At 44.5% G+C, this 14,556-nt stretch overlaps 1 protein-coding gene across 1 annotated transcript in view; it reads left to right on the top strand.

Moving 5' to 3' along the window:
• The window catches only part of LOC123022863 (histone deacetylase 9-like), a 193,530-nt gene extending 180,599 nt beyond the window's left edge, over positions 1 to 12,931 (top strand). The window contains exon 13 of the mRNA XM_044428959.1: positions 12,505 to 12,931. Within this exon, the coding sequence (XP_044284894.1) occupies positions 12,505 to 12,931 (427 nt within the window). The remainder of the gene's footprint in view (positions 1 to 12,504) is intronic.
• Positions 12,932 to 14,556: the final 1,625 nt, after the last annotated feature.

Raw genomic sequence — 14,556 nt, 5'->3', positions numbered from 1 at the left:
AAAAATCAATGCAATTCAGATTTAATTGTATAAATTCAATTATCCAAACAGTTATATGACAACACAGCTGCTGAAACAGTATTAGGCAATATTCACAGTCACATTAAAACCAAGCTGTGTCTATGGCCTACCCAAAGACCTTTCTTTTTCATGCAGAGGAAGACTCCTGTGGCCTCCCAGATGATGCCAGAAGGCCATAGGACTGCACCTTGAATTTATTCTAAAAGATAAAATAACCCCAAGCCACAGGATTTCCCTAAGAGTGTATGCTATGCATGTTTCAGGTGTCTACATTTCATGGGGTGCTATGGCACTGACTGGCAGGCAGACACACATCCTATTTTATATTCCAGATAAATAAACTATCCCTCCAGCACCCTTTAACATATTAAGACTTGTCTGCTACTCTCAAGCCACGCTGTACCTCCATTTTAGCACCCATGGGTATGGAATACATGAAGGAACTTCAGAGACACAACAGGTCAGTCCCACCTGTAATGACTGCTGCATGAAGCAGGCATGCCCTGTCAAGCAGCATTACTCTGAAGGGGGCTGCAGGCAGAGTTCCCGTCACTGTTGAGGAAGCCCTATGCATCTGCAGATGGCCCCTAAAAATTGACCCCCGTGCTTTGGCTGGGGGCGTGACCAGTGCAGGCTCCAGCAGAGGGCAGGGCTGGCCAGGCCCATCCAGGCTGCAGCCTGCAGGAGTCCCTTGACTCCATCAGTGCCCACAAGGACCAAATGACCAGACAGGATGACACAGACTGCAAAATGAAGGGCTCATTTGAAACCGAGAGGCAATCCAAACAAATAGCTGAAAGGCTTGGAAGTGATGCAACAGTGCTTTATTTGTAAATGATAGGTGCTGGGGCACAAGTCATCCCCTCTGACCCGGAAGCCTGGCCTCCTATTCTCAGAGCTGTGTGGGCTAGCTGCAGTAATTCAGAGCAAAGTCCTATTCGTATCTACTCAGAAATGAGCCTGATGGATTTCAGTGGTTTGAGGCTTCTCGCAACCAGTATGCCCAATTTCAGGGAAAGGTTCTCTGCACATTCACAGAACTTTGCTCCCTTGTTCTGAAGCTCAACTCAATTTTCTTACCTTACAGTTTAGTATCTTTGGGGCTCTTGGACAGAACTGTGCATAATCAATCCCGCATGTAAATAAGTACATGTGGACTAGGGAACGACCCCCTGAATGAAATGGGATTTCAGCTCACCTCCCAAGTAAACATACCTCGCAATACCTTGAGTGAGAAGCAAGCGAGGAACTGGTATGGAAGAAAGTTTGCAGCTCCTTCTTCCTTCCCCGCCTCCACACCCTCCCGCCTTTCTGCAGGAGCAAGGAGTGCTACATCTGGCGATGTCAGAATAGAGCCTTTGCTCATAAATCAAAGCCAAACTGTGCTTCCATCACCCCCAGTACCTTGGGACCCTTCACAAGTTTCACCCTCGCAGGTCTCAAGATCAAAGGGCTGTTCTTCAAGTCTTGAACACCTACAAAAGGCAGAGGCCAGTTTACCAAGAGGATGCACCTTGATCTGAAGGGAAAGCAGGACGTGAGAGCCATGTTACCCTTGTAAGATGCTCTCAGCTACAGTAAATGCTTTCATTTTGCAGGTGTCAGCCTTCTACCATACTGGAGAGAGAAACATCTGCCTGTTTCAGATGATTTGGGGAATCACAAAGGGGAGTGAATTGTTTGTGCTTTCATTCATTGTGTGCTGTGTGTTTACTCCTAGGGAAAGGTGCCAGTGGGATTTTCTCTCTCAGGTGGCAAGATAACTGGGCCACCTTTGGGCACTGGGGAACTTGACACTGGGCAGACAGTGAGTTTCCCTGCAAGAAACGTTGTTTTGGGCAAGATTTGGAATGGATGGCTTTTGTGAGCAAAATTCATCTGCAAATAAACCAGCTCCTCCCAATAAGCAGAAATAAATTTTCTGGATGAAAGTTGGGTTGGGTCCAGTCATATATATATATAGGGAACCACTAAAATAAAAATAAAATGTGCAATTGAAGACAAGAGTGCACATGGTGGACATGTTGTGAGCAGAGCCAGCTGGAGCCGGAGGTCAGACTAGATGGCCCGGGAGACCCCTTCTGACTCGCTCTGTTTCTATGTTTCTATTCATTCAGTGTATATGAGTTTTTGCATATGCACCATACCAAACTGCATCTTGGGAGCTGTTCTTTGGAATTCCACAGTGAGTCATGACATCATGTGTCACCATGATATGTACCTGTTCCTGATTTGTCATTTTGCTGTGGCTTTTCTGTGTAATATGCACTTGCCCATCATCAGTCAGATGGGAGATATATGGAGGTGTGTATAAGCTGAGCAGCTGTTTCTTCAAGCATGACTGGTTTGTGAAGAGATTTTAAGCATGAAACTTTCTGGAAAGGAACAAATGACACCATCACATTTTCTCCTGTAAGCAAAGGGTTAAACTGAGGGCAAAGCAACCTTATTGGGTCCTCGGTGTGAAAAATCAGTGTGGTAGTTAGAGTACTGCACCAGGTCCTAAGAGATCTGAATTCATGCAGCTCACTGGGTGACTTTGGACCATTGTCTCTCTCTCAGCCTAACCAACCTCACAGGGTTATTGTTGTGAGGGCAAAATGGAGCTTTGCAAGCTGCCTTGGGTTCCTCACAAGAGGAAAAAAGTGGAATATAAATGCAATGTTGCAGTGAAAATAGTTGAGCACAATGGTGGGCAACACTCAACGTTTCCATCAGGGAGGTGAGCATCCCTTCCGCTCCCTAATTTCCTTCCTCCACTTAAGGCCCTCTTCTATTCCCCACCACTCTGACCTCTTTCTTGGCCCTGCTTACCTTATCTTGACTTTCAGTTGCTGCAATGAGGGTGGTGGGACAGGAAAAGAAGTGTCTACAATAGTGGGGAGGGAGGGAATTAGGAAGGAGAGAAGATGAGCAAGAAAGGATGAGGGTTCAGGAGGTAGGAAAAGCAGGAGGAAGGAGGAGAAAGGCTGCACAGAGCTGCCAGGGTGTGAATAAGATGGCACGTGTTTGCAAGCAACTCTTGAAATGGATAATGGATTCATAAGGTAGCAATCTGAAGTCACTACCAAGGTGAGCATCACAAATGCATGAGCGTTGATCAATGAGCCAAATAATTACAAATTTCAGTGGCATCACTATTCTCTGCCTTAATTTCCTATCTGTGTAAAGGGAATAAGAGCCAGCAGATTCATGGAGTTCCATAACTGGTTCTTTTTTTCTCGTTCCATAAACGAGAAAACAGAGCATAAAACACAGTGGTTAAGAGCATTGCTACCTACAAGCTAATTGGTAGTCAATTCTAGCAGGATCCATCACTGCTCAGCAGTTTTAAGACCTACTGATGCCAATTTCCAAGGGGTGGTCCAGTTCATCTGTTGGAGCAAAAGCAGCAAAGAGTCCGGCGGTGCCCAAGAAATGAATTGTGGCAGTGACCATGATTATAGCAAAGTGTGGCAAGAAGGCCCATGAATTCAAGAAAGAGAAACACTGCATAACTGTTCCATCAACACAGCCAGCAGTAAAGGCTTCAGTCTGTGCACAAACACAGAGCATGCCTACTTAGAAGCAAGCCCCAGTGAATTCACTGCCCCTTACCCCCAAGTAAGCAAGTTGAGGCCCACAGCCTTCCTCCTATTTTAAAGTAAACACAGTGGGGATATCACTGTTCAGCTACTTGATTTTGGTTAGATTGTCTATCTAAACTATTTGGGAAAAGCAGCCCTACTGACATACCAGGATGTAGCAATTTACGAAGCGTTTCAGTTGATTGCAGACTTCACATAGTACCAGATGCCTTCCTCTGGCAACTGTGCACAGTGAGCCGCTCCATTCCTTTGATGGTTTTGCTGTCCTTGCTTTTGTGCACCTTTTCCAGGTTGGGCTCCTAAAAATGCTGTGTGTGGGGGGGGGGGGGCAGGGTGGCATTAGCAACAAAGAAGTGAATTTAACTTTGAGTTTACTATGTCCTTGATTTGTCTGTTCAGAAAGAAAAAATGCTCCATCAATTCTTTAGGAATTGAAGATGAATTTAAATCCGTTTGGGAACTGCGGGGTGGGGGGACAATTGTGTATCAGCAATAGCAAAACAGAAGGAAACATATCAACTACTTGGGTGCAATGAACTTGTCAGAGTAACTTCAGAACAACGGAGGAAGGGGTGAAAAAACTTCATCAACAAAGCACTTCAAAGGGAGACTTTAGCATAACATTTCTGAACTGGAATTTATGAGCAAGTTTTGATTGCATGTGTTCAGGACTCAATCCAGACCAAGGTTTCCTTTACCATTGTTAAATTACCATTAGCAAAGGTCATGCCACCTTAATGCTCTTTTACTTCTGTCATCTTAATGGTCTCTTTATTTTGTATGTTATGAGTTTTGTGTTCAAACATGGATAACTTGAGGTTTATGGTCATTTTGTCCCTTTGTTTCCAATTCTTTTAAGTGTGTGTGTAAAGAAACAAAGAAAAGGAAGGGAGCAAGTTGTCCACCAGTCCCTGAATCTTGCACTTGGACATTGACTGTGGAAACTACCAGAACATCAACAATCCTATGCATGTCTAGGCAGAACTTCATTGAGCCTTAACTGTTTCAGACCCAATTCTATGAACTTTTAGACCAGGGGTGTCCAACCTTTTGGCTTCTCTGGACCAGATTGGAAGAAGAAAAATTGTCTTGAGCCACACATTTAATACACAAACACTAACAAAAGCTGATGAGCCAAGACAAAGTATATGCATAATTTTTGTGATATACACTACCCCAGATAATCAAAAAAGTTCTCACATAATAATCCTAATTATGTGGTGTCCTGTTCAGAGAGTCTTTTAAAATTGTTGAGCAGTTCCCAAGTTTGTGATCAGTAATACAGAAAATGAACATATCTAAGTAATAAAACTTCATTTATTTTTTGATAGTTTAATTATAAAAGTAAAAGAGGGCAGCATAAAACTAGTGTGGGATATTTGACATCACTTTTGGGAAACTAATGCATCAATATCTGGTTTGATGGACGTAGTTGCAATTCTCAGTGAGTTCTCGAAGTGCTCTTCAGATATTTTGGTTCTAATTTTACTCTTAGTGTGCTTCATTCTTGAAAATAGTTGCTCACAAACGTAGGTGCTGCCAAAAAGTGAAGACATGAATAAGGCGTGATTGTGAAGTGAAGGATATTTGTCTCTGGGAAGATAGGACCTATATAAGTCTATGATCATTTTTTTCTTTAAGTTTTTTAACGAAGAATTTTTTTTCTTAAATTCTTCTTTAAGAACATCAGATTACAGCTCTATGCATTCTGTTTGAAAATTGGCAGGAAACATATTTATGTTGACTGAAAATGGAATCGCAAATATACCAAAATAATGCTTATTTTCCCAGAAAACTAGAAATCTGTTTTCAAATTCTTGCATCAAATTGAAAAGCAAGGCTGCATATTTTTCGCTGTTCACAGGACTGTGTTTAGCCAACGTGTCAAAATGTATAAAATGGTTTGCAGCGGTAGGTTGAAATATTATTGATGATAGTTGCATTTCATTTGCCAAGTCACCATAAGCACATGTAACATCTTGATGGTGTCAATTCAGCTGTCTGCACTTGGACACACTGGAAGCTGCACACCACCATAAAACTGAAGGCATGCATGTCTACAAATAGCAAGAACATACATATGTTTATTTTATATGACTTTGTGCCACAATGTTGTCATCTACAAAGTTCATGCTCGAGAACTGTGCAAACAAGTTACAAAAAAATCACCAAAAAATCTCATAATGTTTTATGTAAGTTTACGATTTTGTGTTGGGCCTCAATCATAGCCATCTGGGGCTGCATGTGGCCCGTGGGGCACAGGTTGGACCCCCTGGTTTAGACAATGAAATTTCAGAGTGATTTTTCTGTCTAAATGCAGAAGATTTTTCATTCAGGCACTTGTACCATTTAATAGTTATCTGTAAGAATAATGTATGTTTTCGTATACAAAAGGGACCAGCTGCAGCAAAGGCAGCGAAAAGCTTTCCTTGTTATTTGAAAATGTTCATTCATGGTCCTTAACAATTGTGTTATACCTCCGGATAAGATTCTAAATTATCTTCATTTATCTGCATTTAATTTATTTACTTGTTTTTGTTTTGCATGAGTGATCCTTTCACAGGGAACAGAAGATTTCAAAATGTTCTTGTTCTTCTCCTTTCTTAGGAGGAGGAGAAGGGGCCAGGAAAACTGTCATTATCTCCATTTCCAGATTCTTGTATGAAATTCACAATTTGAGCCAAAGTGCATTTAATAGCTGACTGGACTGAATGTAGCAGCCTCCAGTCTCTTTGTACAGCCAGATCTTGGGGTTGCACCTAAATGCACAGGATGAAAACTGATCTATGATACATGTTTTAAGTTTAGATCTAAGAGAAAAAGCACGAGGTGGGGGTGTGGCTGCAGCGTGGAGAGGAAAAGCTGCTCCGGCCTGGATCTGGTTTATATTGGTGTAAAGCTCTTGAAGTTGAAAGGTGTTCCAGGAAGCTCACGAGCAGAAGACAGGCAAAGAAAGGGGGCTGGGGGCAGGCACGGCAGCGGCGCAGGGGGAGAGCGACAGCAGGGGAGAGGCACACCAGCTGCATAGCTGAAATAGTTGATTCTGTTACATTTCCGCATGGTGGCTCGCAAGCTTGCCTTCCCTGCCCGCCACATCGGAAGCAAAGTGCAAAGCGACTCCATGATGATTCCACAAATTAGGAAGTGTACCTGCGATTCTGTTGGGATTTGCAGGCTGCATTGAGATGAAGGGCCTCTTTGCCATGAATGCTCTTTGGGCTCCCACATCATCACCATCACTGTCCCTCAGTGATGGGAAACCTGCTCCCCCGTTTGAGAGCAAGGGTGGCTTGGATGGACGGATGAAGCTGCAAAGGGCCATTTCCCTCCTCACTCATTTTGCCTCTTTCAACGTGTGATGCCTGTATCCTGGCCTTCCTTCTAAAGGCAGAGTGCATCGGATTCCACAGCAACTTATTTTAGCCACGTGCTACACCCCTGTGAGGTTGGCCAGGAAAAGAGATAGAGATTAGCCCAGGAGCGGGAGACTGAGGAGCTTTGCATTTTCCCTGAGTAGCGGAGCAGGGGTCTAGAGGTGATCGTAGCTCTTACCATGACATGGCAGTGTTTCAAAACAAATCCAGATTTGGTTCAAATGAAGCTGCAGCTTTTAAAGAAAAATCTATACTGTATTACATTCCTAGGGACATTCCTGGGTAATGTCATGGATCAGATATGATGAGATATTTTCAATTCAGTGGTAAAGTTGGCAAAGGGACAACCCTGGAGACTGTGCTGAGTGTGAGCAGGAAATGCTCTTTTTAACTGAAGATGTCAGCTTGTAATTCGAATGCTGGGATTTTCTAGCGCAAGGTGGCACACTTAGTGGGGGAGAAGCACAAGAAGGGGTGAGACAGCTCATATACTACTTTATCCCTCTCCCTTAATAGAAAGCATTGATGTTCCCAAGATCAAAGGAGAAGGGCAATACAGCTGGTTTTAGAAGGGCAGATGTAGCAGTCCTGCACTTGTTAACTCAGAAAGAAGCTTTTTTGCGAGATGAAGGGCACAGGGCTTCAACCTTAGCTGGGAGTTCAGGGGGCAAAAGATTTCCTGGAGCAGGGTAGGAGTGGGAATTTTAATTATTCTTCTTCTTTCAAATCAGTAAGATATATTTAAGCATGCTTCTCCTCTGGAAGATTGTGACTGTGATCATATAGAATCCTGGTCATGAGATGCTGAGAGTTGTAGACCCTTTTTCTCATGCATAGGAGTGAAACCTTATTGATGGTTTTTGATCCATCCTTCACTGCTGTTCTTCCATTCTCAGTATATATTGATGTTTTGATTAAAGACATGCCAGGAAAATGAGGTCCTTTCTGGAATTTACAAAGGTGAGAGAAGAAAGTAGATTGGTATATTTTGTATTTATTAATAGTTTTTTTTCCAGGCCTCCAGCACACAGCAATATAACACATGCATGTAAAATCTTCTGCATGCAGAGACTGTGTCTAAAGCCCAGCAGTGAGACCCTAAGCGTGTTTACTCCAAAAGAAGCCCTGGTGTGCTCAGTTGGATTAACTCCCTAGGAAGGGAGTTTAGAGGGTATCTGGAATCAAGCAGGCTCCCAAGTTTTAAGTTGGATTTTTGCATGCAAGAGAAGGGCTCCATTTAGCACAGGCAGTCGGCGCAAGGGCATCTTTCAGTTTGGCTAATCAAACAAAGAGCAGAAAAACAATGTGGGTGGGAAGCCATGGCAAAAAGGCCCAACCAATGGAGATGTCCTTCTGCACACTTTCCATAGAGATGAATGAGAGCTGTGAACAAGTGCAAGCTGCCTTTTGTTTTTATTTATTTCCAAGTATCATGAAGATGAAAGAAACCCACTCTGAGCTATTAGGATGAGTGGGGGAAAGGGCCCGCCATGCACCAGCAAAGGCTTCCCTTCTTCCAGCCCTTTCTGGGCTCCTATTGTTTTCTTTATTTTAAATTGTGAGGCACCTGGGGGCAGGGACCTGTTTCTTTTCCATTTGTACCCCCAGTGACCAAAAATAACAACAACAACAGACACAAAACCATGTTCCAGCTGCACAAACAAAAAGTTGCATGATTTCCTTGGCATAAAGTAGAAGTTTGTCATTTTCGGACAAGCCTGGGGTCAAACCGTCTTACATGACCAGGAGATGGAGTAGAGTGAGAGCCACTGCTCTCTCATCCTTGTCCCAATGGCAGCAGAACACGGACCCCCAATTCTTTGTCAGAATAATATCTTCACTAGGCCAAGTTACATATCACTGAAAAAAAGTATAAGTTCTTGGAACCTCTAGATCTCTTCAGCAGCAAGAAGTTACAAAAAGCAGGCTGACAGAAAGGTGCCTGATGAAAAGAGCTGCAGAACTCAGAAATGTGTTCTGTGATCCTTCATCTTCACGATCCTTCATTTGATCTAATATCAGTGTGTGCATGAGTGCCTGAATGCCTGAATGCCTGAATATGTATATGTATGTATGGGGGCAGGGGTGCTTCAGAAGCAGGACCAGGTTATCAGACATCTGAAAGAGAAATGATGGTACATCTCACATTCTTCCCTATTCCAAATGTTGGTTCACTGGAGCAAGTCCTTTGGTCTGATGGAGCTCACTTTCAAGGAAGCATTCCGACTGCAGCCTGGTTTTCATTCCCAGTTTAGGGATTGGTTATAATGCTTGTGTTTATGAGGTACCTTTCCCTTCTGTTACCATGTGAGTCTATCAGTAGCAAGTTGGCTGGGAGAGACAAGTTATTAGGGGTATTCCCTTCACCTCTCCGTCCTCCCAATTGCCCAGCAGCTCTAGATCTACATGTTACATTCTGTGTTGCCTGGGAAGTGTGATTTTCTACATCTTCAGAAAGTGATGGCCTGAATTTTCCAAGAGAAGTACTTTGCAAACCAGGTGGAAACAGCCCTTTACCAAAGTTCGAAGCTGTCCTCAGGCTCATAATCCCACCCAATCTCAGACTAGGAGATGGTGGATCACCTTCATGGCCACCAACTGGATTTCTGAAGAGATTTGGATCTGGGTTGCTCAGGGACAAGGTCAGCAACCACAGCATGGCCCCAGATCTGCATGGGTTGGTAGACACACGTACACCCCCGCCCACCCCTTCCTCCTCATTCTCATCCATGTCTCAGATCAGAAGGATGCTCTGCTTAAGAAGGGAGTGCTGAATTTCCACTAGTAACAGCCACTTCCTGGTTTAAAAAGAAAGTAATGTTATCATTCATTCTGTAACGTTCCATTTTCTAGAGTATTTTCTTATGTTGGTCTTGGCCATCCTTCCCATAATGAAGGAGGTAGGTTGTATTCCTGTTTCAGAAATGGAGAACTCTGAATCAGAGAAATGGCCATCCCATTGAGAGACCAGCACCAGGAGCAGTCTTAGGTGCTGAAAAGATTCGTTGCTCAGGCCCAAAGGAAGGGGAAGGGAAAAGAAAAAAGAACATTACACATGCCAGTTCACACACATTCAAGGTTTGTGTGTGTGTGTGTTTAAAGGAGCCTATCTCCTAAGGCTATCCCTATTTGTAAAATGGGAAGAATGGAAAGGGGACAGAGGGACGTCTGATTTCAAGCCTCACCCACCCCACCCTGCAGAAAGATTCAAGGGGGGAGCAGCAGGAGAAGCACAAGTAGGCAAAAAATCTGCTAAACCAGAGGGATTAGATGCTATCAAGATCATCAGAGCTCTTGCACATTCACTTCAACAAATGCTCATAGGCAGCCGGGTGGTGCCATTTCCAGCCAGCCAGAAAATTGGACTCCAAAGAAATAAATGTGTTTCATTTTGCCTGGATCTTGCTCAAAGCATGAAATGAAAAGGAATACGGAAATGTTTTGATCTACATGTATTCACATCTCTGTGAAAGCTATTGAGGATGAATAAAGCAGGTGAAACATGCAATGTAGGCCAAAAGAGTACTGTCTCCAGTGGGCTTTTTCCCAATGAATTGTCCATCAAATCGCATTGTGAAATGTTTTCACAAAAGTAACTTCCCAAAGAACACTCATTGGTTACAATGAATGTTGCAATCTATGTAACATTGTGTGTCTCTTACCTTGGAATCCAGCCTTGACTCCTAAAATAGCAGTTTCATGAAGATGAGCCTGCTTAGGATGTCAGATCAGCACCCTGATTCTAAAGCCTACAATAGCAATGGGTCCACTGTTTCCAAGTTCATTGCATTTATGATGGAGTATCAGGAAGAATACTGTTTCCTCTCATTTCCAACACTCAGAGAGCATTGACATACAGTTAGGCCATCAGTTTTCAAGACAAACACTGGGTTTATAAGGGCATTGTGTACACATTTCCAAACATCAGATGTGTCTTCAAAATGAGCCTGCAATATGGGATGCACTTATTTTATGAAGAGTGTAATCCCATGCATGTTTAGAAAAAAAAATCAAAAACCCATCATTCCTCAGCCATTCATGCAAGTTAGGGTATGCTGGGAGTTGTTAAACTTTTTTTCTGTCTAAACATGTATAGTATTGAGTTCCAATATAATTATTTGTGCCTTAGATGCCTACCTCTTCCCTGTGTCTTGCAGCCACACACCATCTTTTGCCTCTTCTCTTGAAAAGGATTAATTTAAAATGGCTGTGGGTCTGGTGGCACAATTCATCTTTGGTCAATAGTGGATCACAACCCTCCAAGTGAAGGAAATTAAAAGGGGGCTGGGGTGGCAAAGGGGTGCTAAACAAAGATTCTCAAGGCAGCTCAGGAATAGGTCTCCAGCGATCAATCAATCTGGCCTACCCTACAGCTGGGTCAATGAGAAGGCTGAAAGAAACAGCACTAATTATGTTTTAAATCAGGAGATCATGTATTTGTAGGTACCTAGAAATTTGGGGCAATGATATTTTTTCTAGACTCCAGAAAATTCTTTCTCTCTTGATTTGTGACAATGATAATATTTGTAAAAGAGTGACATGTTACAGAACTTGGTCATATTCACAGAACTACAACGATCCTTGCAACACCTTAAAGGCAGGCAGATTTATTATGGCAGAGTCCACTTTTTCTAGGCCACCAAAGATAAATTGCTGTTGGTCTTTAAGGTGCTCCAAGACTTTTTCCTGCACCTGGGTGGGGGGCGGGGGGGGGGGGGAGTGCTGCTTTGTTTTGTTTGTTTTGCAATAGCAGATGGCAAAAAAAGCTTCCCCCTATAAATTAACTTTAAACTATTTGACTAAAGACCTGGCATTAAATACGGCTAATTTTAGACCCAGACTCTCAGGTGACTTACCTGGAAGTATTTTATATATTTTTATTGCATCTTTGCTTCCAGGAGCTAGGCAGAAAACAACTGGCAAATGAGTCCCCTTGACCTGAACCAAGGAAACTGACTACCAAGTAAGGCTGATCAAGGACCGGTGGGGGGGGGGGGGCACATTCAGGAACGTGAGACCAAGACTGTAATTTGTCCTTACAGTCCAGCATTAACACTGCAGCAGTTGCTGCCCAGATCCTGCAGCCAGGATTATTTCCTTAGCTTCTACTTTTGAGTGGATATGCCAGGAACTTAAACCTGCATGGAAAACACACGCACTGCACTTTCTCCTGTGATGGGTTGCTCCTGTCTTTGGGATTAGCATCCAAGGGTCATTGGACTCAGTCGGATTGTTAAACCAGATGCCCAGCAGTTCTGCAACCTTCTCATCAGTTTTTCTGACACATGTCCAGATCATTCCACTCCCCGCTCTCGTCCTAGCGCCAGTGTCCTAAAAGTGGGAGCTGTCGGGTCTTGGCTTTGGCTGGCTGTCCAACTCTCCGCCCTAGACATCTCCCCATTATTCACAGACAGCTGCAGCAACGCAATACCTGTCTTTCCGTCATGGGAATGTCTTTGCATGTTTCTAGAGTGGGACTCTGCACTTGCTCAGAGGTAGCCTCCTTACTGACGCCTTCCTAGCCTCCAGGAGCGCAACGCCGCGCTCAAGAGACCCCCACTGGACCCAAGAGCTCCGAGTAGCACGACAAACGCCGCGGAAGGAGCAAAAGCAGCGCGACCGAGGCGGGATGCCGAAGACCGAGCGGCGTGCCCCGCACACGAGATTCCGGAGCCGTCCCGCCGCGGCCGGTCGGGGAAGCGTCTTGCCGCGTGCAGTGGGTTCTTCGCACAGAAAAGCCCGCACAGTTGGCCAAGGGGAGGTGTGCGGGGGAGGGGGCGAAGTGGGGAGCTCCTGATTCAGGGTTGGATTTCCTTTCAAGCCAGCCGCCCCTCCCCCGGCCCTCTCCCTGGCAAGAACGAGGAAGGCGGCGCTCGGCAGCAAGAAACGAGCCCGCCGACCCAGCGCCAACATCTGCTCTGCATCCGACTCCTTCGGATACCTGCTTAAGGTCTTATAGGTCAGCCGCGAAGATCACCTCTTGCTTGCCTACGCACACCTACAGAGGCGCCCCCTCCAAAAGAAAAATAAAAAAACCCGCAGCGGGTCCCTTCCCTCGCCTTCCCCGTTGGAAGAGCTGCCCTTGGGCACACGAGTCTGGAGAAGCTGGCACAGAGGGCAGCCGTCGCTCTTGGGTGCAATCCTGTGGCCGTATCTGGGATGACCCCCACCCCAAACCTGATGAGGTTTCCTTGGGAGTAGCAACACCAAAGGACGCAACGCCGCGTGCAGTTACTTGGAAGCAAGCCCCACTGAAATCGGTGTGGAGCATATTCTGAGTAAACGTGTCCTTTCCGGCTGTGAACTTACATGGGAGCATTTACATTACAATGCAGCGCGACTTGCGTCCCGGTAGACACATAACCGATGTTAGTCCTGTTTTGAGTCAAGCCGTTGCAAGGAGTGGGACTTAAGCCGGACTGGCACCGGGTGCAACCCCAGTCTTCCGCAATGTGATCTGGAAGTAAGTTCCCACTGAAAGGAGAGATTTCAGAGGGATAAGTCCAAGCAGGTCTAAGAAAGTGAGCGCATTTGCACCCCTTCCAAACCAGTAACCATCTCCCCGCTTCCCCTACTTCCTTTTCTTTTGGAAGAAAGCTTGCAAAAATCTGTGATCTCTCTGTGTTACTTTCGGAGACAGCGATTCAAAATGAAGCCATCTCACCTATTCCGTGTCATTTCCCAGCACGGCGTGACAATGGAAAAGAATAAGGTGAAGTCTCCAGTTCTCATGCGAGGAGCAGAGAACCGAATACGGGACGCAGTTAAAAGATATTTCCATTGGTGGCAAATAAATGGAAGCACTTTCAGACAGAGGACTTCTGATGTTATCAACCAAAGGACGTGACGCAGCTTAGCTTTTCCATCTTTCCTTCTTTAATGGTTTTTCTAGGGTAAGAAAACAACTGGAAACACAGGGGGCTTCTTATGGAAGACAACTGTCTGGACGCCACTGTGAAATTCTGTGAATTTGTTATTAAACAAAGTATTGTCTGGAAACACAACTAGTTTTCAGACTTATTTACTCCAGATTATATTCTCCTGGTGCATATCAAGGTGTGGAAGGTGATCTCATATCTGTGTCCCATTGTGTTTACTCACTCCTTGCCAGGGAAGTAGGTTTCCCTCTAACTTTCAAATTGAGGGAAAGCATCACAGCCAGCATCCCCTGTTGCCAATCTTGCAAGGATCCTGAAAAACCACTTGTTAAAGAAAGGAAAAGCTGACCTGGAGAAGCCATGCTTAGCTTCCAGACCCGCCCTCTTGCTCCACTGGATTTCCTCGTAGTGACTCTCCTAACAGACTGGGTAGGAATGGTAAACTTTGCTTACTCTTTTGAATATTTTCAATGGACCTGAGTTTTCAGTTCCTTGAACGTTTATCCAGGAAGTGTCAGTCCAGGAGTAGGCATCCTGGCACCTTCAGAAGTCTTGGACTTCAAGATAGCCAATGGGCATGAATGATGGGAATTGTAGTCCAAACCAGCAAGTGGGGGAGTCTTTCATAAAGACATATTTTAAATAAAAATAAAACAGCCTTGTGGCACCTTAAAGGACAGATACATCTATTAGGCA

This window comes from Varanus komodoensis, unplaced genomic scaffold (genome assembly GCF_004798865.1).
Source record: "Varanus komodoensis strain SLA01 unplaced genomic scaffold, ASM479886v1 scaffold2, whole genome shotgun sequence".
Lineage (NCBI taxonomy): Eukaryota > Metazoa > Chordata > Lepidosauria > Squamata > Varanidae > Varanus > Varanus komodoensis.
The sequence above is the reverse complement of the archived record's forward strand: the minus strand, read 5'-3'. Positions and strand labels throughout refer to the sequence as shown.